The sequence below is a fragment of the Mustela lutreola genome, chromosome 8 (assembly GCF_030435805.1).
Source record: "Mustela lutreola isolate mMusLut2 chromosome 8, mMusLut2.pri, whole genome shotgun sequence".
Classification (NCBI taxonomy): Eukaryota; Metazoa; Chordata; class Mammalia; order Carnivora; family Mustelidae; genus Mustela; species Mustela lutreola.
Genome location: NC_081297.1, coordinates 148308035 through 148332149, shown reverse-complemented (window position 1 = coordinate 148332149; position 24115 = coordinate 148308035). Strand labels below are relative to the sequence as shown.

The 24115-nt window shown below is 62.3% G+C and overlaps 1 protein-coding gene across 1 annotated transcript in view; it reads left to right on the top strand.

The window, feature by feature from the left end:
* The window catches only part of CELSR1 (cadherin EGF LAG seven-pass G-type receptor 1), a 133285-nt gene that overhangs the window by 104650 nt on the left and 4520 nt on the right, over positions 1-24115 (top strand). The window contains exons 14-31 of the mRNA XM_059187287.1: positions 1407-1527; positions 3059-3242; positions 3568-3669; positions 4328-4422; positions 4878-5087; positions 6093-6276; positions 8005-8148; positions 11377-11581; positions 11948-12115; positions 13242-13368; positions 15429-15629; positions 19655-19829; positions 20894-21006; positions 21390-21469; positions 22070-22196; positions 22863-22988; positions 23435-23529; positions 23826-23929. Of these exons, the coding sequence (XP_059043270.1) occupies positions 1407-1527; positions 3059-3242; positions 3568-3669; positions 4328-4422; positions 4878-5087; positions 6093-6276; positions 8005-8148; positions 11377-11581; positions 11948-12115; positions 13242-13368; positions 15429-15629; positions 19655-19829; positions 20894-21006; positions 21390-21469; positions 22070-22196; positions 22863-22988; positions 23435-23529; positions 23826-23929 (2561 nt within the window). The remainder of the gene's footprint in view (positions 1-1406; positions 1528-3058; positions 3243-3567; positions 3670-4327; positions 4423-4877; positions 5088-6092; positions 6277-8004; positions 8149-11376; positions 11582-11947; positions 12116-13241; positions 13369-15428; positions 15630-19654; positions 19830-20893; positions 21007-21389; positions 21470-22069; positions 22197-22862; positions 22989-23434; positions 23530-23825; positions 23930-24115) is intronic.

Sequence of the window (24115 nt, the reverse complement as noted above, 5' to 3'; positions counted from 1 at the left end):
GCGCCTGCTTCCAGAGCCCCACCGCGCACGCAGCCGTGGGTGCCGAGCCGCAGGGGCCCACCCCGTGAGCCGGAAACAGAACGTGGCTTTGTGGGGCTGTGGGAGCCTCGAGCGGTGTGGCCGACTGGAGCCCGGGTCTCCCAGGGCCCCAGCTGCCACGTGGAGCGTGGGAGGAGTAGGTGGAAGTGGGAGGTGGGGGTGGCCTGGAGGCAGACCGTGTCCCCAGGGGCTGGCACTGCAGGCACAGAGGACTGAGGAGGCTGTAGGGAGAAGGGGTCACCAGAGCTCCAGGGTCCCCCTGTCGTACGTGCAGACCCACGAACATACAGAGTCCCCAGCTCAGCTGTGTTGCTTGTGGTGGTTTTTATGCTCATGCTGTGTATACTGTCGGTACTTAATAACTGCTTGCCAGGTGAGCGAGTGAGTAGGAGAGGTGGACTGCCGGTTAGGTGGGTGGACGGAATGCCGTCAGCCTAGACAGAAAGCCCATGGCGGCCCTTCATTTCGAGGAGCCTGAGGGGTTTGGTTGGGGTGTGCGTCCCACGGGTGGGGGAGCGGTCAGTGGGGATCGGCGGGGGGTGGGTGACAGCGACCGGCAGTGGCCAGAGCCTGGGAGGGGTGAGCCTGACCTCACGACCTTTGATGTCCTACGTCTTGGGGCCTGCTGGGCACTCAAGAGCAGGCCTGGGCATGTGTCATGATCCCAAATCCACCAGACCCAGCCCGTGGCTGCTCAGAGCTGACCATGGCGCCTGTCACGTCTGCGGAAAGGCAGCTTGGCTGGGGGCACACAGGCAGTGTTTGCCTCAGGGCACCCCAGAAAGCATGGATGCCCCAGGATCCCGTGTTCGGAACTACCCACCAGGGATCTCATGTTGACAGACACCCCAGGTCCTACAGGAAGGTTGCCCGGGGAGGCTGGGCTCCGTGGGTGCCACTGGGGCTAGGGCTGCTGCTGGAGCTGGCCTAGCTGTGGGGTCACCTGTCCCTGAGCTCCCCCGTGAGCCAGGCACCGTTGTCCTGGTGCTGGGACAGAGTGAGCACAGGTCAGTGCTGTTCCCCCCCTGCAGGGAGTGTGGCAAGGTCATGCTCCTAGGAGGCCCAGGTTGGGATCCTCAGCTGTGTCTTCCAGGTAAAAAAAAAAGTGAGCAACAAACCATTTTAGAAATAAGTTTTGTAGTAGATGCCTGGAACTAGGCTTCTATAGACCTGGGACCCCTGGAGTCTGGGATCATAAGCCGTCAGGGGCGAGTGAGGTTGAGAACCAGCAAGGGGAAACTGAGGCTACTCCGGGGGAGGGAGGGGTCCAAAAGCAGGCCAGGTGAGGCTCCTGGCCTCTGACATCTTCCTCTGGCTCGAAGGACGGTTATGCACACCTACCCTCTGCTCTCCTATTTCCCCAACAGGATTGACCTTCCGTGCCCCAAAGGCTGGTGGGGGAACCCCGTGTGCGGACCTTGCCACTGTGCCGTCAGCAAAGGCTTTGATCCCGACTGTAACAAGACCAACGGGCAGTGCCAGTGCAAGGTGAGCCCGGCTCGCAGGCAGATACTGGCTGCATTCCCACCCCCCTCCGGTGGCCACGCCTAGAGATAGTTGTATGCACTCTCAGGTCCTGAGCCCTGAGAGATGGCTCTGTGCACACCCCAGTGCACACACACGAGGTAAGGTCCTGAGCCCAGGGAAGCGGCTGCTCACCGAGGCACTGAGTACCCCGGGCTGGTCTTCACGTGGACACTGACGTGGAGCCCTGAGAACTGAGTCATCAGCCGCGCAGCCACTTGGTAACAGGAAACGATAATTTCTGTGAGGTTTGCTCTACCTCAGCACCGACCACTATTTGACCTCTGGGCCGTTTTCCTTGGGCTCTTGTCATGCTGGCCCTTGAGGATGGCTGAAATTTCTAAACCAGGGAAAGCTTTGCCACACCCCAGCCAGGGCATCTGTGTTCTGTGCAGCACAGAGTCACCTCCTCACAGCATCAGACGTGCCGCCGTGCTCCCGGGCAGGCCCTGGGTCGCTGTCCCCTGCGGCATCCTGGGGAAGGCCACAGCCCTTCAGAACCGTGTCTGCACGGCTGTTGAGCTGCCGGTTGTTTGGAACCCAGAGGAAGGATCTGTCTTGTCGGATGAGGACCATGTGCTGCGGGGCGTAGTTTGCCGGCCCCAGAGGGGAGGTCGCCGGCACGGGTCCCGTCCGCACTCCGGGAGCTTTAACACTGGGAATGTCCCCCGTGTGCTCATGCACTTCTGGAAACACAAATGTCTGCTGAAACATTTAAATGAAAAACCGCACTGGCGGGAGCAGATGGGGACCGGGGAAGCCACACGGAGCCGCATGGCAGTCGGCACATCCATGGGTGGCGTGGTGGGCAGGAGGGAGGCTTGGAGCGCATTTCGAGAAATTGTGCCTCGAATGTTTTCTCATCAGAAATTATAGAAAATACAGAAAGGTGTCAAAAAGTGACGCCCATGTTCCTGCCCGGGTGACTGGTAACGTGTTTGTGTCTCCTCCCAGGTGCTCGAACACACAAGGTTAGACCTCCCAGTGGGGACGGTTCATGTCCCTGCCTGACATGGGACCGGGACACAGGCCGTGGCTCTGCTGAGTCACAGCCCATCCCACTCTTCAGCAGGGGACGCTTGAGTCCCCTGCAAGGGCAGTATGGCCAGAGATGGGCACTAACCCGGGACTTGGCAATCTGAAGCCCGTGCCCTTGACCATTCCCTGACCTGCCCAGTGGTGGACCTTCAGGTGCCTTCTAACTTTTCACAATGAAAAAAATACACCACATACATCTCCATCTGAATCCAGGGTTTTTGAGGATAGATAGGCAGGTGGCCCATGACAAGTATTAGCTAAGAAGTTAGGGGGGTACTTTCCCAGACAGTGCACCTGCCCCGTCGGGCACAGTGGGCAGCCCAGAAGCCACTCCTGGGGGGATGTGGGTGGAGGGCGGCGGGGAGAGGCCCGGGAGCCCGGCTGTAACCTTGGCACACCCAGGAGCCATCCTGCGGGAGAGGAGCCTGAGTCCCATGATCCCCTTCTGGTTTTACAGGAGAATCACTACAGGCCCCCGGGTCAGGACGCCTGCCTGCCGTGTGACTGCTTTCCGCACGGCTCGGACAGCCGGGCCTGCGACATGGACACGGGGCAGTGTGTCTGCAAGTCTGGCGTCATCGGCCGCCAGTGCAATCACTGTGACAACCCTTTCGCCGAGGTCACCACGCTCGGCTGTGAAGGTCTGAGTTGCCCCTCGACCCCTTCGGGCCGTGTCAAAGGGACAGACTACTGGGCTCTGCACACGTGCCCGTGTCTGCATGTGCACCACACACTCCTGGGGTCCGGGGAGCGTTCAACAGCCTCATGGTCTGACAGTGTGCGCTTGGCCTTCCATGACCTGGCCCTCCTGGAGGGCACGGATCAGAGCCTGGGTCCCACCTTCCCCTGTCCTAACCCGGATGAGGGTCCGGTTCTTGGTGGGGGCAGAGGAGTCCAAGAGCCACGCACACTTGTGGGCATGGCCGTGGCCGGCTGAGCAGCCTTCTTTCCCCCCTGTGACCCCAGTGATCTACAACGGATGTCCCAGAGCATTTGAGGCTGGCATCTGGTGGCCACAGACCAAGTTCGGGCAGCCGGCGGCGGTGCCGTGCCCCAGGGGGTCCGTGGGTAAGTACCATGGCCTCTGGCATCCATTCCAGGCAGGAGCTTGGTCGAGGCGTGCAGCTTGCAAAGATTTGGCCAAAGCGTCCGAACTCGTGGGATGTTCTTTAGCCAAAGTGTTGGGGGAAGATAAAACCTTGTTCTTTAATAATAAATGACAAAACCTGGAAAAGCCGTAATGCAAACATGACACACGCCTATGGGCCGGGACGCAGGCTGCTTTGCCCCTCCCAGCGCCGGGTTCTCTATAAAATGGGGGTGGTAGCTGTGTCCACACCCTGAGGGGTGTCCGGAGACCCAAGGGGACGACCCACCAAAGCACCCGGCCGTGAGTCGGGTTCGTGGCTGGCGTGCAGAGCCCACAGGTGCTGTGGGTATTTGGCAAATGATGGACTGGTTTCTCCCTTTGTGGACTTGCTCACGTGTTTGCTCACGGCGGCGGGGCGGCTTGGGCAGCTTCAGCGTGGCCCTGGGCACGTGGGGAGAGAACTTGGGTTGGTTTCGTGGCCGTGGCACCTGCCTGTCCCTGGGCTGGCCGAGGGGTGTGCATTGAGCCTGGGGTTTCACCCCCCCGCTGGGCACACTGGGTTCCGGTACACACAGGTCAACAAGCACGACCACTAACTGGGGTTTCAGGTCTTCCCCCCTGTTCCCCGTTCCCTAGGCAACGCCGTGCGACACTGCAGCGGGGAAAAGGGCTGGCTGCCCGCGGAGCTCTTCAACTGCACCACCGTCTCCTTCCTGGAGCTCAAAGCCACGGTAGGCTCCACCTCGGGGAGCTGCGTGCGTGCGGGGTCGGGGAGCGTGGCCGGCGCGAGGCCCTGCATCCCTCTGGCCGGGGGCTAGGCCCGGCTCAGGACCGCCGCGCCCACGTCTGTCCTGAGTGCCCACGGCGGAGCACAGCTGCTCTTCCCGTCAGGACCAGCCCTGCGTCTGGGTCTGCAAACGAGGGGTCTCCATATTCCGGCCCGCTGCCCCCGACCTCGCCCTTCGTCACTGCCACTCCCCTGGTGTCTCTTTCCAGCACGTTTGGCCTGACCGTCCCTCCTCTTTGGTCCCAGAGTTACTCACCAATGTCCCTGCTTGGTTTGGGTTTTCAAGTTCTTGCCTGAAAAGGAAGTTTCTACGAGAAAGGATCAGGTTTTCTGAATCACAGGAAGGAGCAAAGCAGCCGCGGTGGGCGTGCAAACATCTCGTGTGCTCCCCCTTCCCAGAACGAGAAGCTGAGCCGGAACGAGACACGGATGGACGGCGACCAGTCCGTGCGGCTGGCCAAGGCGCTGCGGAACGCCACGCGCCTCCCGGGCCCGCTCTTCGGCAACGACGTGCGCACGGCCTATCAGTTGCTGGCCCGTGTCCTGCTGCACGAGAGTGGCCGCCAGGGCTTCGAGCTGGCGGCCACGCGGGACGCCGACTTCCACCAGGTGATGGCGTGTGGCGGGTCACCCCCGGGGGGCCCCGCGGTCCTGTGGGGCTCGAGGGCAGTGGGGGGTCCGTGCTCAGCTGTGCGACATCCCTGCTCCCTGCGTCCTCAGGGCAAAACTTCGCTCTGCACCCGGGCCGGGCCAGCGTGGTGACCGGGGACACTGGGTGCAAGTGCTCGGGGTGTGTGGGCGAGGACATGTGTGGGGCATAGTCTTGGTGGTGGGGACAGTCACCGTCACTGACAACTGACCCTTAGTACCGGCCAGCAGTCTGCGTGGCTTCCGTGTGTTAGCCACTCGCTGCCTACACTGCCTGTGATGGTGCGTGGTTGCTGCCTCATTTTACAGGTAAGGAGACCGAGGCAGAGAGAGTCGGGGGCATGTAGCTCCTCGGGGGCTCAGAGTCTCCGCTCCCACCTTGGGGTCCTGCTTTCAGAGATACGAGGTCTCATAGAGACCGTCCTGTTCTGTGTTTAAGTAACGGGTCCCTAAGAAATGTCTGTTTATGGTGGTTGGTGAGGAGACCCTCGTTCATCCTCACATGTCTGATCTGCTGGGCAGTGAGCGTCGGCAGCCATAATGCCTCTGGACCCCTCCCCAGGCCTCCCCATCCACGCAGAGACCCTCGGGGAACCTCTCTGTCCATGCAGAGACCCTTGAGGAACCTCCCCGTCCATGCAGAGACACTCAGGGAACCTCTCTGTCCATGCAGAGAGCCCCCAGGGAACCTCCCTGTCCGCCCCCGGGGAACCTCCCCGTCCACGTGCCTTCTCCCCTCTGCATCTTGGAGTGTACATGGGGGACCCCCCAGCAGAGTGTCTCCCTGATGCACGGCTCCTGTCCCCCAGGGTCTGTCCCATATCTGATCCTGCCCAGCCTGGTCTCAGGGAGCTGGAGACTTTCCCGAGCCTGATGTGCCCCTGCCTCCCACCATGTCACCTCGGCCTCCTGGGGCCGGGCTCACTCACCTGCTGAGCGCCGTCCGTCTGTCTGTCTGTCTGACAGGATGTGGTCCACACAGGCAGCACGCTTTTGGCCCCAGACACGCAGGCCGCGTGGGAGCAGATCCAGCGGAGCGAGGGGGGCGCCGTGCGGCTGCTGGGCGGCTTTGAGGCCTACGTCACCAACCTGGCGCGCAATGTTCAGAGGACCTACCTGAGGCCTTTTGTCATCGTCACCGCCAACATGAGTAAGGCCGCGAGTCTGCGGGGCTGAGCGGAACTTGCGTGTGCTCCGGGGTCGGACCCCGGGGGGCCTGTCGGGGGGGCCCTGCTGGGCTATCTTTAGGGGACGGTCAGCTGCTCTGGCCTCTGGTGCCTTGTCTGCAGTAGGGAGTCAGGACCCTCCTTGTCCGGCCTCTCAGAGCTGAACCAGGGAAACACACACGTGACTCCTGGGCTCTGAGCAGGAATCGGGGCGGGTCAGAGGCTGTGTGGTCGGCTCTGGGAGGCCTGCCGGCCTCTTGGGACGTGGGTGTGAGGCTGTCCAGAGGGGCATGGCCGGGGTCAGGCTGCGGGTCCCTCCCTCCAGGCTCACCGGGGGAGGCACAGACCCAGGGAAGGACAAGGGACAGGCCAGCCAGGTACCTGGGTGGCGGGGGGATGTCTGCCCTTCCTGAGTCAGGGGCTGAAGGTCAGCAAGCAGGTACCTCGTGAACCGAGTCACCCCCAGCGCCCGGGAGGCGCCACGCTGAGGTCCAGGGGTTTCCACGGTCAGACTCCTTCACAGGGAGAAAGCCCCGATGGGAGAACCAGCCCCCACCTGACCCACCCAGATGGAGCTGGCCAAGTCCTGGAGTAGGGGTTGGGGCTCCTGCAGGGGAGGGCCTTGCTTTCTCCTCTTGCTGATGTTTATTAGGCCGCCAGGCAGGGCAATGGGGAAGCGTGGGGCAGGGTGGTGGGGCTGGGGGGATTGCCTTGGCACACCTGTCACTGGAGGGGCTGAGCCTTAATCTGGAAGTGGTGGCCCTCACTGGAGCCCAGCGGCCAGCTGGGGCGGGGCCTCCCGAATGGGGTGGGGCCTCCCGTGCTGGCCAGGAGATGTTCTGGCTTCTGCATCTCCTGGGCCCTTCTGGGGGGGGGGGCCCGACGGGCCTGCCTTGTGCCGGGGTGGCGGTGGGCTCAGGGCCCCCGTCATCACTGGGGGTGGGAAAAAAGGATGCGTGTGCTTCTGCAGAGCTGGCCTCGGGGCCGGACAGGACCCGGACCTGGACACGGTGCCGCCTGCAGCCCAGGGCCTCCTGGAGCACTCAGGCGGTTCCAAGTGTCCTACCTACTTCTGCCCGCAGCCCCTCTGGCGTTGTCCCTGCTGCTCTATGGCCGGGAGCATCCGTCCTGCCCTGGGTCCTGTCTGTCCTCCTGTGTCCCGTGTCCCCTGCCATCCCTGACCACCAGCAGCTCGGGGTGGGTGCCTGGCCTGTCCGTGTGGGCAGCTCGTGGGCACCCTTCCTGTGGGGCCTATTGGACCAGTCAGCTCAGTGGGATGACGTTGGGGGTCATGTGCAGGGGTGACACTAGGCCTCTCTGTGGGGAGGCTCCTTAGAGCGGTGGCGGTTGGTGCCAACAGAGGGGTGACCCCACAGCCTCCGAGAGCCAACAGGACTCAGGAGCCCCTTGGGTCGGTCCGAGTGTCCACTCGGGCTCTGCCTCTGCCGGCCGGGGAGTGGGTTCCTATTCTCCGGCCATCTTGTTCTACCCCAGCCGGCCGGTCCCCGATGCCGCCGGGACGTCTCACTTCACCCTCAGGGCTGGCGCTGTGTGACTCAGCCGGTCCGGAGGGCGCGGCAGAGTGGAGGCCACTCTGTTAGGAAGGCTGTCGCCGGTCAGGGTGCTGGCTCTGTTCGGTCTGGATGCGGAGCCGGTGGAGGGTGCTCTCGGGAGGAGCTGGGGCTGGATGACAGGGGGACCTGTCCCCACAGTTCTGGCCGTCGACATCTTCGACACGTTCAACTTCACGGGAGCCAGGGTGCCGCGATTCGAGGACATCCGTGACGAGTTCCCGAAGGAGTTGGGGTCATCGGTGTTCTTCTCCGCTGACTTCTTCAAGCCGCCGGAGAGCAAAGGTGAAGTCTTGTGGACGCTACGGTGCCCCGCCGTTCGGGGGAGGGGTGGGGGCCTCCGAGGGTCCTGTGAGAAGGAACAGAACGGTTCCTAGTAGCGGAGCGTGTTGTGTGCGTGTGTGTCACATGCGTGCCCTGAGAAGGGGGCCGCCGCGGGGCGTGAGCTGGCGTCGGACCCCCGTGCCGTGGCCAGGCGTCTCCGGCAGGTACTTGGCTAACTCGTGACGTGACAAATGAGATAACACCTGACACACGTGTGCACTAGTCTTCCCTGATGGGCGGGGGAAGCTGCCTCTACCTGTGGGTAATTGTAGAACCTGCCCGCCCCCAACCCCCGCCCCCCAACCCCCGCCACCGCCAAGCCAGTTTTTCAGTCCTGGGTTGGGGTTCCATTACCAAATGGCTTAAACGTTCAGAATTTTCTTTTTCTTTTTCTTTTTTAAAAGATTTCATTTATTTATTTGAGACAGAGTCAGAGAGAGCACGAGCAGGGGGCAAGGGTAGAGGGAGAAGCCGGCTTCCCACCGAGCAGGGAGGTTGAGGGGGGGCTCGGTCCCAGGACCCCGGGATCATCCCCTGAGCTGAAGGCAGACACTTGACTGAGCCTCCCAGGCGCCCCTGGGATTTTCTTAGAGTGTATTTTTCACAGATCCACTCCAGCTACTGAAAATGTCTTAAAATAATGGGGACATGACAAGGTAAAATTCCGTAGTGGACAATTTACAGTTTGAGGTGTTCTTAGTAAATCAGTCGGTCAGCTGCGTGGCGTTATTATTCGGGTGTCGGAACCTCTGGAAGAGGATTTTACTGCGATGCGGGATCCACACCGACACCATCTTTCATACCGTCTTTTGGGCCGGCCTGGGTTTTCCCGCCCTCGGCCGAGTTCCCAGCGGTCGTCAGCACTGACGGACGAGCGGACCCTGCAGATACTGCCGCTCATCCTGACCCAAAAACATTGTCCGGGCTCGTGCTCCTCAACGGACCCCGGGTCCTCCTCTGTGTCCGAGGCTGAGGCATCCGGAGTGGACACGCAGGAGCCTCGTTTGCTTTAGACAGTCCCGCAAGAGAAGCTTCTGGTGCTTGCTGCCCTGCTGGCCTTGGGACGGCAGCCGGCTGACCTCAGTCCCCTCAGCTCCGTACGTGGTGCCACGTTCAACTTGTCTGTTAGCCGGAACCATCACCACGGAGTAAACCCTGCCAGATCTTTTACTGATGGGAAGCCTCGGCCGCTGGGCTTGGGTGGCTCCTCCCCCTTCCACTGCCCAACACCTGACAGGTCCCCTGGAAGGCAAGCAGAGGAGGAAGCATCCTGTGCTCCCAGAGCCAGAACTCAGGGCAAGATCTGGGCGGACGACCTTGCAGGAGCTAGAGAGGGTGCAGTCTAGCCCCGGCCCCTGGCACCCACCGCCTCCTGGTGTCCCTCCCACCTCGGCTCAAATCCTTCTTTGCCGCGACCAGCCCCTGGACAGGCTTCATCCCAGCCCCGGAATCCGGGCCCTTCTCCTCCCCTTGCCCTGGCCCAGCCTTGGCCCAGATAGTGTGTGTGTGTGTGCGCACGCTCATGCCCATGGCAGCACGCATAAGGCTTTTCTCCTGAGGCAAGGGAGGGGCCCCTGCCTGCCCTCCCCGCAGGGCCCCCCTGGGACTCGCTGGCCAGCTGACTGGTTCGCTGGGGATGCAGGGAGCCACTCGAGTCCGGGAGCAAAGTAAGGTTCCGGCCGCAGCCATGCACCGGCGCCGGGAGCCAACACCGGGCAGGGCCAGGCCTGGGGTCTGTGAGCGCCCCGGGACGCGGTCCAGTGCGCCCACCGCTGCCTCTGGTACGGTCGAGGCTGCCCAGAGTTGCTGGCCCTGCTGGAGGAGCGCCCCTGGAGAGCGGCCGCGGGGACTCAGCTGCCTTCCACTGCCGGGAGCAAGCCGCCGAGAGGCAGCAGGACCCGGGGGGACTGAGGCGGCAACTTTCTTTGGCCTCTACTCTGTCGGTTGTCCAGGAGCAAAGGACCCATAAATGTCACGTCTGACCCATTGGGTGGCATCTGACCCATGGGCAGAGGCCTGGGGAGGGTCGTCTGGCCTGGGGCAGCACCTGACCCTTTCACTCAGGAAAGCCCCCGCCTATATCACCCCCCCCCCCGCCCCTGGAGGAGGAGCTGGGTGTCGCTGAGCAGTGTTGTCACCAGTCATCAGCCCTGAGCAGGGTCAGGAAGATGCTGAGGGTGCGTGTGCCACCTCAGAGGGGTGGATGCTGTTGGTCACACGGCATGTTGCCGGCACCGGTGAGCCGTTCTGAGCTGCAGTGGCCCCCCACAGGGGGCCAAGAGGTTCCCCGCCCCACTGCACCTCACAGCCCCTCCGCAGGCCCCCCTCGGTCTTGCCCTTTCTAGAAGCCCTGTCTCTCAGGGCTTGGCCCTCCCGCCTCCCTGGAGCTCAGCCTCCCGTGCTCGGTGCCAGACAGTCTGGGTGGCTGCAGAGCTGGCTTCTGGGCCACCCAGGGCATTTTGTCGGTTGTTGAGAATGTGAGTGAGTGTGGCCAGGCTAACAGAGCGTCGGAGGGGACTGTCCCTCGGCTGCTGGGAAGGGGAGGGTCAGTACTCCCTCCTGTGAGCCCGTGTGGACACAGGGACTGGGGAAGTTTTCAACCTTCCTGCGCCTGTGCTCCCGTGCCCCGGTCAGTGGCATGATATCGTAAGCGCCTATGCCCCAAAATACGTGTGCGGACGTATTTATGCGGGTCATATGTGACTTCTGTGTTCCTAGAGCGCGTACAACTTCACACACCCCTGTCATTCACATGGGATCAAAGCAGGGGGCACAAACCCACGCAGACGGTTCCCGGTCCCCATCCATCCCTCCCAGAGCAGCCCCGGTGTCGCCCCCTGTGTGGGGTGAGGGACTCGGCCGGTTAGCCCGTGACAGCTATCACCTTTTCCTGGGTCGAGCTGAGATGCCGGGAGCCGGCGCCATCCTGGTCGCTCTGGGAGCGGAGTTTAGTCACGTTCCGTCCGTCCACAGTGTTGGGCAGGCACCACCACCTTCGTCCCCAGGAATGACAGTCTGTCCCCGTTCCCTCCCCCAGCCCCTGGAAGCCTCTGTGCTGCAGTCGCGTGGGGCTCTGTGTTTACTCCGCCGGGGCCCAGCGAGCATCTGTGACCTCAGGAGGTCCCTGCTCTTGTAGGAAGCGGCCTGGTAGGCGCACCGCCCCACGCTCACGCTCCGTTTGCACTGCAGGGACCCCCACAGTGCGGCCAGCCGGTCGGAAAGCTGCCCCGCAGGCGGCGCCCCCGGGGCCTGGCACAGAGGGGGAGGCCCCATTCAGGAGGCGGAAGAGGCACCCGGACGAGCCCGGCCGGTTCGCCGTCGCCCTCGTCATCATCTACCGGACCCTAGGCCGGCTCCTGCCTGAGCGCTATGACCCTGACCGCCGCAGCCTCCGGTAAGGCCTGTTTCCAGAGGATTCCAAAGGGCTTCCCCAGGCATCCGTGTGAGGACATTCCGCCGTGAGCCTGGGCCACGGCCACAGACCACTGCCCTGAGAGCCCCCGGGATGAGGTTCTGGGCATCCAGGTGGCCCTTCCATGGTGCTGCCGCCTAGCTGGAGGTGACCAATGCCTCGCACACGCCCCATTGCTCACAGAGCCGCGGCCACAGCCCAGGGCCTTGGGGACAGCGGCTGGGGCTCTGGCTCCGGGCCTCCTGGAGAGACGTCTACAGTGCATGCTTCTGGGGTCGTCGATGCACAGATTTGAGACAGGTGTCTTCTAACTGTGCCTTTTCCCGTGTTCTCACTTCTCTGCCCCAGGCTGCCCAACCGGCCAGTCATTAACACGCCGGTGGTGAGCGCCGTGGTGTACAGCGAGGGGGCCGCCCTGCCCAGCCCCCTGGAGAGGCCTGTCCTGGTGGAGCATGTCCTGCTGGAGACCGAGGAGCGCACCAAGCCCGTCTGCGTGTTCTGGAACCACTCCATCATGTAAGGGTGCCGCCAGCGTGAGGACCCTTCATCCTCCTACCCCCCCGGAGCTGGGCCCCGTGTGGGGGGTCTGCCATGGCTGCTGGAAGCTGGGACGGACGTCGGTGCAGCTGGGCGCCTGTTTCTGTGCAACCCAGACAGACGTGCCCGCACATCGTGCTGCAGACGGACTGAGTCGGTGTCGCCAAGCAGGCTTCCAGCCGGGAGCTGGTGGCCGGCGGGAGCGTGCGGGCGCCCGGCTGCAGGGGGCTCGTGCTGGGAAGCAGGCTTGGCTGGGCAGGGATCTCGCGGCTCCTTTACTTTCCAAAATCTAGTTAATGAGCGAGCAGCATCGTGCCGGCGTGTGAGAGAGGCTTGGCTTACAGAGGCAAGAAAGAAGGGCCACTTCCATGGCGAGGGTCGTGCGAGGGACACACGAGGCGCGGCCGTCTCTCACGGCGCAGGACTGGATCTTAGCAATTAGCTGTTGCCTAATTACCCTCTGTGCCTCCGCGGTGCCTCTCATCCCCAGATCTTGGGGCTCTTGGCAGACACGTATTAGCCTTCACTGGCCATTTTACAGATGAATAACCGAAGGACCAGAGAAGTTACTTGATTTTCCCAGAGGGAGGGAGGGCGGGGCTCTCTCCGAGCCCGGGACACACCCTTCAGCCCCTTGTCATTTGGGGCTTCCCATCCATAACAGGGAGGTCATAATTGGGCCCTGCTTGCAGGCGGCTGCCGTAAAACATCGCGCAGTCTGAAGATGAAAGTGCAGAACCAACGTGGGGTATGATTTCCTGAAGCGCCTAGACTCCAAAGAAGGCTGAAGTACAAAGCAGCCCTTTTAACAACTGACTAATGTTTCTGACAAAAGGGGCGTGGGGTCCGGTTGAAGTTTTATTGTGAGATGACACAGAGACCGTGCACTTCAGAGGATTGCTTTAGGGCACTCCCCAGCCATGAAAGGGAAGGGAGAGTGTGCACGCAGTCCCGAGGGCCGTTGTCCTCACAGCACGCGGCGGTGGGCTGGGGGAGGCAGGCGGGCCAGCCTTGGGGGTGCGGGATGGGCTTTCCCAGGGGCGGCGGGGCCTCCGAGACCCTGCTGGTGGAAGGCGTCCCTCTCACGCCTGCCTTTTCTCTGCAGGATCGGGGGAACGGGAGGGTGGTCGGCCAAGGGCTGCGAGCTGCTGTCCCGGAACCGGACCCACGTCGCCTGCCAGTGCAGCCACACGGCCAGCTTCGCCGTGCTCATGGACGTCTCCAGACGCGAGGTGGGCGCGGCCCCCTGGGCAGTCCTGCCCTCCCGGCGAGTGTGTCCAGGGAGGAGTCCCTTTGGAGAGTCTGTGTGGCCCCAAATTGAGTCCACAATTTACGCCTGTGTTCGGGAGGGTTGGCTGGAATCTGCCAGGATTCCCAAAACAAAACTCCTTGGAAACTGTTTTTCAAAGGGGCTGGGTTGTAAATTAAAAACCCGGTGGCAGATCCCCAAGCCTCAGCCCAAAAAGAGAGCCCTGGAAGAGCCTCACTTCGAAGCCGGATTCTCTGTGTTCTCTTGGATGGTGCTGTGCCGGCCCCACTTTAAATTTTAAGGGAGAACAGAGCCGGCTGTCCGGAGCAAAGGGAGGGTCTCCCGTTAGCACCGCATGCACTGGCCCGGAGACAGAAGAAGGGGCTCAGTCAGGAGCCCCCGTGGCCAGCTGATGTTTAACCTCTGGCCTTTTCCTGGGCCTGGGAATGCAAGGCTCTGGGAGCCTGCGGGTAAATAGAGGGAGCAGGGCCGCGGCCCCCCGTGGGCGGGCGCAAGGTCAACCTGGGTTCCTAGGAACCAGAACAGAGGCCTGGGGGGCTTCACCTGGCACCTTTTCTTCAGGACTGGGATGTGTCCCAGGAGGCCAGGTCATTGTCCCTCCCAAAAGCTCTGTGGCTTGCAGGTTCCTGTCACATTGTTGGGAGGGTGACTGCTGCTGATAGCGGCCAGGGAGACAATAGGGAAGGGTGTGGCCTCAGGTCTTCCCCTGACTGCCAGGCTCCAGTGGGCAGGCAGCACTTTTTTTTTTTTTTTTTTTTAATTTTTTATTTTTTATAAACATATATTTTTATCCCCAGGTCTGTGAATCACCAGGTTTACACACTTCACAGCACTCACCAAATCACATACCCTTCCCAATGTCCATAATCCCACCCCCTTCTCCCCAACCCCCTCCCCCCGGCAACCCTCAGTTTGTTTTGTGAGATTAAGAGTCACTTATGGTTGGTCTCCCTCCCAATCCCATCTTGTTTCATTTATTCTTCTACCCACTTAAGCCTCCATGTTGCATCACCACTTCCTCATATCAGGGAGATCATATGATAGTTGTCTTTCTCTGCTTGACTTATTTCGCTAAGCATGATACGCTCTAGTTCCATCCACGTTGTTGCAAATGGCAAGATTTCATTTCTTTTGATGGCTGCATAGTATTCCATTGTGTATATATACCACATCTTCTTGATCCATTCATCTGTTGATGGACATCTAGGTTCTTTCCATAGTTTGGCTATTGTGGACATTGCTGCTATAAACATTCGGGTGCATGTGTCCCTTTGGATCACTACATTTGTATCTTTAGGGTAAATACCCAATAGTGCAATTGCTGGGTCATAGGGCAGTTCTATTTTCAACATTTTGAGGAACCTCCATGCTGTTTTCCAGAGTGAAGGCAGCACTTTTGAGCTGGGAGCCCCAGGGTCCTGGCCTGGAGGAGGTTAGTTATTAGTAGTCTCAGAGGCAGGAGGAAGCCGAAATTTAGGGAGAAGTGGAACTAGAAGCGGGCTCACTGCTCCCTGCCCCGGGGCCTCAAAGCCAGTGCTGGTCCAACAGCAGGAGGCAGCCCCTGGGCCTCCGGAGGGCAGGAGGAGAGCCCTGAGCCCTGAGCCCTCAGCCTCCGGGGCCCAACCCCCTCCCGGCTCCCCAGCAGCCCAGCTCCCGGGGAGCCGTGGCACACCCACCTTCTGTGTGCAAGCCCCTCCCGGGCAGGCTGTGCATCTCCTGGATGGTAACGTTTATGTATGGAGGGTTGTTTTGTTTTAAACATTTTTTTAAACATTTTTTTATTGGAGCAAAATACACGGGATAGACATTCACCACCGCAGCCACGTGTCTGGACACTGTCCCGCTCCAGAACTTTCTAACGTCTCATTAATCCATTTGGTGTTTTCCATGGTTTCTGGCAGCCTGAGAACCGTGTCAGTTGTGCAGGCTCTGCCCATAGTAAAGTCGACCTTAAAGTGCCTTTCCTGTGCAAAGCCTCATCCAGCCAGTTCTCATGTCCCTCTGCCCACCCCCCGCCCGCAGCACGGAGAGGTCCTGCCCCTGAAGATCGTCACCTACGCCGCCGTGTCCTTGTCGCTGGCCGCCCTGCTGGTGGCCTTCGTCCTCCTCGCGCTGGCGCGGACGTTACGCTCCAACCTGCACGGCATCCACAGGAACCTCATCGGGGCGCTCTTCTGCTCCCAGCTGGTGTTTGTGATCGGGATCACCCAGACTGGAAACCCGGTGAGTTCCCGGGCGCTGCCCCGGACCTCTGTAACTGACAAAGGAGCCGGTGGAAGTGACCGCGCCGGAGACCGGAAGTGGGTCGGCCTCGAGGGAGGCGAGGACGGGCGGCGAGTGGCAGCTGGCAGAGCTTCCGTGGGGGGCCTGAGATCAGAGCCCCTGTGCCGGCTAGGGGAGGAGGGGGGGGGGCTGTTGGCCGGGGCGGGGTCCCTGGGGTGTGGGGTAGGGAGCAGCCTCGAGGCGGAGGTGGTGGCACAGCCGGTGGGACGGGCGCGAGAGCGAAGCCGGAAGCTCTGTGGCTTCCGCGGTGCCTGCCTGGTGGCAACGTGATTTTCCATTTTTACAGCAGGATTTACAAAACACAGGGTCAGCACGCTGACCCTGGAGGGGGTGGGGGCACGGCGGGCGGCGGAGGCTGTGTGCCCGAGGCTTGACACACACACTTGGGCTCCCTGAATCCCCCCCGGCCCTGGGAAGGGGGAGCATCCCTTCACACGGGAGAGGCGCCCGGGGACCAGTGAGGATGAGCGAGTGCCCGCCTCCGTGCGGGTTCCCTTACGTGTCCATTGCGAAATGGGGACCCTAGATCCCTGAAGCGCCGCGAGGCTGGCTGATGGGCACGTGTGTATGTGGGGACTCGGGAAGTCTGGAAGTTACTCTCACCTAATCCTGATCTCTCCGAGGGTGAGCGGTGGGCTCTCGATGGGCCATTCCAATATGGCCAGCACATGCTGTTGGCAGAGCTGTCATTTCTTCCTTCCTCATGCGGCGAGGACCTGCTGGTTGTCTCTGAGTTCCGCCTATCCGAGACCCAGGTGCAAGAGGCCCTCCCGTCCCCGCCCAGGGAGCCCCCCTTCCTGGCACGGACACGAGTGGTCGTCGTAGAGTGTCACAGGCCAGAATGGTGTCCCGGTGGCAGGTTGGGGAGTCGTGCTTGGTTAGGGAAGGACTGACCATCCGGTGGGAGAGGTCCAGGAGAAATCGGGACAGGTTGGGGAGTCTGGTCTCCCAGAGCCTGAGGGGCCCTGCCGGGCAGTGCCGTGTTCCTTTTGCAGGCAGCTCGTGCCGCGGAGAGCGCAGCCAGCCAGTTAGGAAGCTGCCCAGAGGTCAGCAGAGCGGCAGAGGGGCTATCCTCATAGGTCCGCCGGGTGGAGGTGAGGCCCAGAGCCGAAGCCAGGACAGCGGGCAGGGCGGGAAGGGCAGGGGGCAGGGCGGGAAAGTGGGCAAGGAGAGAGGAGGAGGAAGGGCGCCGCAGGTCTCCGGAAGGGGGACGAGCAGGGGAGGACACCCCAAAGTGAGGTGGAAATTGAGACAGTGACTGGTCTGGGTGTGGCTGGCCGAGCCCTTGGAGGCCAAGGGGAGGCATCTCCCCCACGTGGCGAGGAAACGTGTCTGTGGGAGTGGGTCAGCCCTAGGAGAGGACGTGGCCTAAAAGGCAGAGAGGGAATGTTCTGGCTCGCTGGTCAGGGCCGCCGGCACGCTTGAGCCCTTCCTCCTCGTTTGCTGCCGGCAGCGGGCTCCCCTCGAGACCCTCTGGGGCGGCCTAACCTCCTTGGAAGGAAGGTAGGTGAAGGCAAAGTGTCACGGGAAGACGGCCTTGATGGTCCCGGGGCTTCTTAGCCGTGACTCGGGGAGCAGCGGGCCTGGCAGAGGAACCCCCAAGCGCAAACTTCCGTGCTGCTCTCCGGGGCGCTGCCCGTGGTGCTGGGCCGGGGTGGGGAGAGGCGCCATCGCCACGTGGGGCCCTGCAGGGTTTCCGTGCATCCAGCCGGGCAGGGGGACCTCTCCCTGCCTGTCCTTATCAGCGCATCACACAGGTGAAGCCTCATCTCCAAACCCTTCAAGCGTGCCCTTGAGTGGTCTCCACAGAGGCAAGCCACGCCTTGCAGCCACATAGCGCGTGTGAAAGCAGCGAGGCTGTCCGCTTCTTCCAGGCGCGGGGCGCGAGAGAAGGAATGCTGGCCGCGTCATTCGAGGGCCTTGGCCCCTTGCCTGGGTTTTATGGGTTTTCTGTAAACTCACAGTCCCGTCTCTGGGCGAGGTTTTTCATCTCCCAGATTACTGGCAGGTTGAAATGATTTATTAGGCATTAGCATTTTGTCTTTGTTCTGTTTCTGGAAAAGGTAGTACATTTAGGGCAAAAGTCTGTACACGTACAGCCCCATTAAATTTTAAAATGTATCTCTAACACTTCTTTTTTTTTAAAGGTGGTTTTGTGGGTTTACTTTTCACATGATTGAAGGCAGCCAGCCAGCGAGCCTCCTCGCCGCTGTCCCTTGTCTAAGCCCACTGTGCTTTGCATGTGGGGACCCTGGGAGTGGTGTGGGGCTCCCCCAGCCCCAGGCTCGCCCTGGCGTCCGGGCTGATGGCTCTGCTCATCGCCCAGGGCAGACCTCCTGTCCCCCGACCGTGGGGTCCAAGGCGGAGAGCAGGTTGTCCGGTCGTAATGTGCAGTGCTGTCTTCCCTTCTGGTTGAGCTCCTGTTTCGCCCCGTGTCAGACAGATGTCAGGCCTAGGAGTTTCCTCCTCCGTCTCTGGGGTTTTGTTTCCGGGGAGAAGCCGGCCTGTGCAGGCTGACAGCGGCAGCAGGGGTGACGTATATTCCAGCCAGCCTGTGCTTGGGTCAGCTCCCCGCAGGGTACACTGGCCTGGCACCTGACGGAGCGGAGTGGCCTCCAGTGTGGGCCCCGGGGGTGGCCCGGTGTCTGTTGGGTGGAGGGTGGGCGGGGGGCTCCTTGGCGGGGACACTGAGACCCTGGGAGGTTGCACGGATGGTGTGGCAGCCAGGACTAGACAGAATGTCTCAGGAATGGGGCGGGACTGGGATGTGGCCTGGGGGTAGGACAGCTGCAGGTTGTGGGTGGGGCCAGGAGGGCTGTGACTAGGAGGGGCGGGCCAAAGAGTGGGGCGGGGCCAGGAGCAGCGGGCTGAGTGTGGGTGTGGCTAGGATGGACAGGGCCTGGGGCTTTCTCTTCCCTCCCCTCCACGTTCCCCTCTCCTCAGTGCCTGCCTGGCTTTTTAGGTCCTTGAAGGGGCGCCTGCTCTCCCCCAGCTGGGCAGCCTGGGGGCCCGGCCAGCGCAGCCCCTCCCAGGGGAACCCCCATGAGGCTGCTCTGGGCCAAGGCACGAGCTCTTTGAGGTCTGGCCTAGAGCACCTCATGGTAGATGATTCACACAGAGGCTGGACTCCCTGTGTCCGCGCCGCGTCCCCAGCCGCTCCCTGACGCTGCTTTCTTCCCATTCTCAGGGACACTGGGTTGGCTCGCCCGGGTCGGGAGAGGGCAGGATGCTGGACCTCCGCTGCCCTGTGGAGGTGGTTTTCTCTTGGGCACCGGCTGGAGGGCAGCCCTGCCTGGCGGAGGACAGGACAGACAGACAGGCTCCCGTAGTCTCGTTTTGGCGGGAAGCAGAAGGCTCTGTTAACTTGGTGGAGGCAGGAGGACCTTATTTGGCGGTGAGGTCACGAAGCACGAGGCTTCCCCTCCCTCTGGCCACTGCTGGACCCCGCAGACACCCCCACAGGGGTGCTGGGTAGCGGGTGGAGGCCACACCGCAGTTGGGCCCGCAGCCTGGGCTGGCTGCCTTCATGCTATTTCTTTTAAATTTAAACGCCTGAAGGAAAGAATCTGGAGCCATGACAGGAAAATACGTTTCCAGCTTCTAATGAAAACGCTAGAGGCTCTGTCCACCCCCTGTCCTGTGGCTGTGCTCACTCCAGGCGCCGATCTGGGTTGGGCAGTGGTCTCCCCCCCCACCCCCACCCCGGTGCCTCCCTCTCCGTCCTCTGCTCCACTCGGGGAGCAGAGACACGGCGCCTCACCGCCCAGCTGTTCCTGCGTGAATCACACAGAAAAACCCAACTAACTCGGTCTCCCTACTCCGACCTGCAGACCCTCACATTTGTGCAGTGCGCGGACTCGGTGCCTGCCCTTGGTGCCCGGCGCGCGTCTGGCCCCTGGTCCGAGGGGTGGGGTGGGCTCCTGCGGGGCCTGTGCTGAGCCAGCGCCCCGTGCCCTCCCCCACAGTTCCTGTGCACGGTCGTCGCCATCCTCCTGCACTACGTCTACACGAGCACCTTCGCCTGGACCTTTGTGGAGAGCCTGCACGTCTACCGCATGCTGACCGAGGTGCGCAACATCGACGCCGGGCCCATGAGGTTCTACTATGTCGTGGGCTGGGGCATCCCGGCCATCATCACAGGTGAGGACTGGAGGAGCCGCCCTGCTGGGGAGGCCTGGGCCTGGGGACCACCACTGCGTGGGCAGCCCGCGTGACCTCACCCACCCGGGAGCCCACAGCTGGTGAGCCCACACCCCTGGGCCCGGGCGGGCGAGCTCCCTGGCCTCCTCTGGGTACCACAGACACCCCGCGGGACTGGCCCCTGGCAGAGGAGGCTCTCCCCGCCCTTGCACCTGTGCCGTGAGTGTGACCACTCGGTGCCCACTGCGGGGGTGCGTCTCTGGTCAGGGGTGGTGTGGGCTCCTTGAGGGCTGAGTGCCGTCTCCTTAGGGTTCTGTCTGTGGCACCTAACAGACAGAAACTCCACGTCCGCCCGGCTTCTGGGTGGATGGGTATGTGCACGTGTGTTGTCTGTGGTATGTGTCTTGTGTGTGTGGGATGTGTAGTCTGCATTGTGTGTGTGTGTGTGTGTGTGTGTGTGAAGGGTCTATACGTTGTGGGGTGTGTGTGCATGTGTACCCTGTAGTGTATGTGTGGGGTGTGTGGGGTCTGTACGGGACGTGTGTATGTCATGTGCATCGGTTGTGTGGTCTGTATGTAGGGTGTGTATGTGCTGTGTGTGGTCTGTATGTGATGTGTGTATGTAGTGTGTGTGGTGTGTGTGGTCTATGAGACATGAATGGGGTGTGTGTATATGGTGTCTGTGGTCTGTATCTGACGTGTGTATGTCGTGTGGGGTGTGTGGTCTGTATGTGATGCGTGTGTGGCGTGTGTGTGGTCTGTATGTGATGTGTATATAGTGTGGGGGGTGTGTGGTCTGTATGTGATGTGCGTATATAGTATGTGTGGTGTGTGTGGTCTATATGTGACACATGTGTGCTGTGTGTGGTCTGTATGTGATGTGTATATAGTGTGTGTGCTGTGTGTGGTCTGTATGTGACGTGTATGTGGTGTGTGGATCTGTATGTGACGTGTGTGTGTCGAGCTGGGAATGCTGCTTGTGGCCATGTCACGTGCCCCCTCAGGCCGGCCCTCAGGAGGGGCCCCTCCCGGGATGAGTCCCCACTTCCCTCCCTGCTGTCCAGGACTCGCGGTGGGCCTGGACCCCCAGGGCTATGGAAACCCCGACTTCTGCTGGCTGTCCCTTCGAGACACCCTGATCTGGAGCTTCGCCGGGCCCATCGGAGCGGTTATCATTGTGAGTCCGGGAGTTTTGCAGAGCCCACGATTCTTGGGGGTGTGGGAAACTGGGCGCGTGGGCTGGAAGGGGTTTTGGGGGCCGGTGGGGTCCTTGGCTCCTCAGAGCAGCCCGTTGGGCAGGAAGGGGTGATCTCATGGTGCTGAGGCCTCGCCATTGGACCTGCGGGTTCGTCCCACGTCTGTGTCTTCGTCCACTGGGAGGCAGCTCGGCGTCCACCCTCGGGAGGGTCCCGCAGGCAGGGGGGCGTGGGAGCCCTTCTCATTCCAGCCATACCTGGAGATGCAGGCGGAGCCTCTCAGAAGCGTTGGGTCTTCTGATCTGTTGTGGCGACATTGACCAGCCGGCCACCTGACTTGGGTTTTTAAAAAAACGTTTTTCAGGTCAACACAGTCATTTTTGTCCTGTCTGCGAAGGTTTCCTGCCAAAGAAAGCACCATTATTATGAAAGGAAAGGGGTTGTGTAAGTGGGTCCCAGTGTGGGACTAAACGCCTAGCAGAGCCCCCTGAAGGCGTCCGTCTCCCTGTGCCCAGGCCCTTGGCCACCCCTCAGCTCAGCCCCGGGGGACATGACGGCCACGTGGATGCATCAGCAGGCTGCAGTGGGGAGAGGCGGGGGGCAGCGGGCACGTAGTGGAGGAGAGGGAGGGCGCTGAGCATGAGGAGGCGGGGGGCAGGCCGCCTTGGCCCATGGGACCCGGGGACAGTAGGGGGTAGGCTCTGCAGCAGCTGGTGGCAGAGGGAGCAGGATGGGGCTCTGTGCCCCTCGCCCAGGCCCTGTTAACGGATGGGTGGAGGGGAGGGGGGTGGTGACGGCTGGGTCTGGGGAGGTGTGAGGGGCCGGGATGCCACGGGGAGGAGCCCCGCAGGGTGTTGGGGCTCGGGGGTGCGGCTGGGACTTTCTGGGTTGGTGGCGATGGTGATGCTGTGGCCGCAGGAGTGGAGAGTGACCAGGTGCTTTAAAAAGTTTTGGGAAGTTAAGTGTTGGGGCTGACGGTGGGCCGAGAGGGGGCGGGTGGAGGGGAGGGCGGGGCCCGGAGTCACGCCGCCCCGCCCCCGGCAGCCCCCTGCTGCGGACCGCCTTCCTGCTGCTGCTGCTCGTCAGCGCCACCTGGCTGCTGGGGCTGCTGGCCGTGAACCGCGACGCGCTGGCCTTCCACTACCTCTTCGCCGTCTTCAGCTGCCTACAGGTGGGCCGTCCCGTCCCCGTGACCTGGCGGGCCTCGCTGGGGCCTCCCTTGGTGAGGTCGTGAGTCGCTTACGCTACCTCCTGTCTGAAAGGCCTGGGGGAGATCCTGGACCGGCGTCCGGGGCAGAGGGGCCACGGCATGGTGGTCCCCGTGTGGCCGGAATGTGCCGGGGGCTCCCGTGACGCCAAGGAACCCGGGCTCCAGAGCGCAGCTCTGTCCAGGGCCTTCCCAGGGACCCCTGGGGCACTGTCCCTTGCTCGGCCGGTGCCGGGGCTCATCCTCCCTCCGCGGGGCAGCGTACATCCCACTTTTGTCTGCGGGGACGGTGTTGGCCATTTACAGTTTGCACTGAGGGCTTCCCAGCAAGTGATGTCATGTTGGAGATGCAGATGGACGGGGATGTGGCTGGGACCAGCCCCCCCTTGGCCCCTGGCATGCTGGCTGCCCCGTCCCTGCTCCCCTGGGCAAGCAGAGGCCCCGGGGAGGGGGCGCCCAGGGCGGGCCCCTCGTAGCCAGGCTGGCTCTGGGCACTCCGCGGCACATGGTGTGGCCGTGCTGTCTGCTTCCTTGGGCAGACGGATGTGCCCACCGGCCTGGCAGCCACAGGACCCTAGCTGCTTCGCTGCCAGCCCATCCCCGCCCTGACCAGCCGTCCCCTCCCTCCAGGGTCTCTTCGTCCTCCTGTTCCACTGCGTGCTCAACAGGGAGGTCCGGAAGCACCTGAAGGCCGTGCTTGCTGGGAAGAAGCTGCACCTGGATGACTCCGCCACCACGAGGGCCACCCTGCTGACGGTAGGTGGCACCCGGGGACCGGGGCGAGGCGGGGGGAGGGGTTTGCCCTGTGGGTCTCTAGACCAAGCATTCAACATAGCTGCCCGGTCTCCATTGACCCTGGCATCAGAGAGCCCCTTGGAGAGTGGCATTGAGCTTGATTCCATTCCTGACATCCGGGGAAGGGAGCAAGGTTCACTAGATGGGGTCCATCCTCATCACAGCCCCATTGGTCAAGGTCACAGAGGACAGGGCGGCAGCAAAAGCCGTGGCTGCAGGCAGGGAGACGTCCTCAGACCACTGCGGGGACTGGGGGTGCTGTCCTCCAGGCCGCCACGAGGCCTGTGTGCTCTGTGCTGGGTGGGGGCACCTTCAGGGTGCTGGCACCGGGGCTTGCTGTGGAGACAGAGCCATCCTCTGCAGGCCAGTGGCCTCTGCTCCGGTGATAACCGTGCCCCCTCCCGCAGCGCTCCCTCAACTGCAACCACACGTACAGCGAGGAGCCCAACATGTTCCGCACGGCCCTGGGCGAGTCCACTGCCTCACTGGACAGCACCGTCAGGTCAGGCCTGAGCCGGTGCCCTCGCTTGTCCCGGGGGCACAGTGGGGCGGGGGGAGGCCCAGCTCTAGGGGCGAATGCAGGCTGCATTCGCTCGGAATGGCCCTAGTGGTGTGCCCTCCTGTTCCAGAGGGCGTGTGGCTCCCCACGCGCTCCGGGAGTCTTTCGTGGCAGCAAACCTTCCAGAGCCCCGTGGGGCCACCTTGGCACATGCGAAAGGTGCCCGGTGATGTTGGGTGGTCGTGTCATGTAAACCCCGGAGTGATGGTGCTGAGCCCACCCTCCTACCCCCTCTCTAGGGACGAAGGGGGTCAGAAGCTCAGCGTGTCCTCTGGGCCAGCACGGGGCGGCCATGGGGAGCCAGATTCGTCCTTTGTCCCCAGAAGCACCAAGAAGCACCATGGTATGTGTCCCCCGGAAGACGGCCCCTGGGCATCTCCTTCCTGGGCGGTCCGTGGGGGGAGCTTCTTCCTGGCTCTTGTCAGGCCCGGGGGCCTCTCAGTCACTGGACGTACAGGCTCAGAGGACATCTGTGGCCCATCCCATTCAGAAGGTCCCCAGGGGAACGATCACTCCCCCGTGCCCAGCT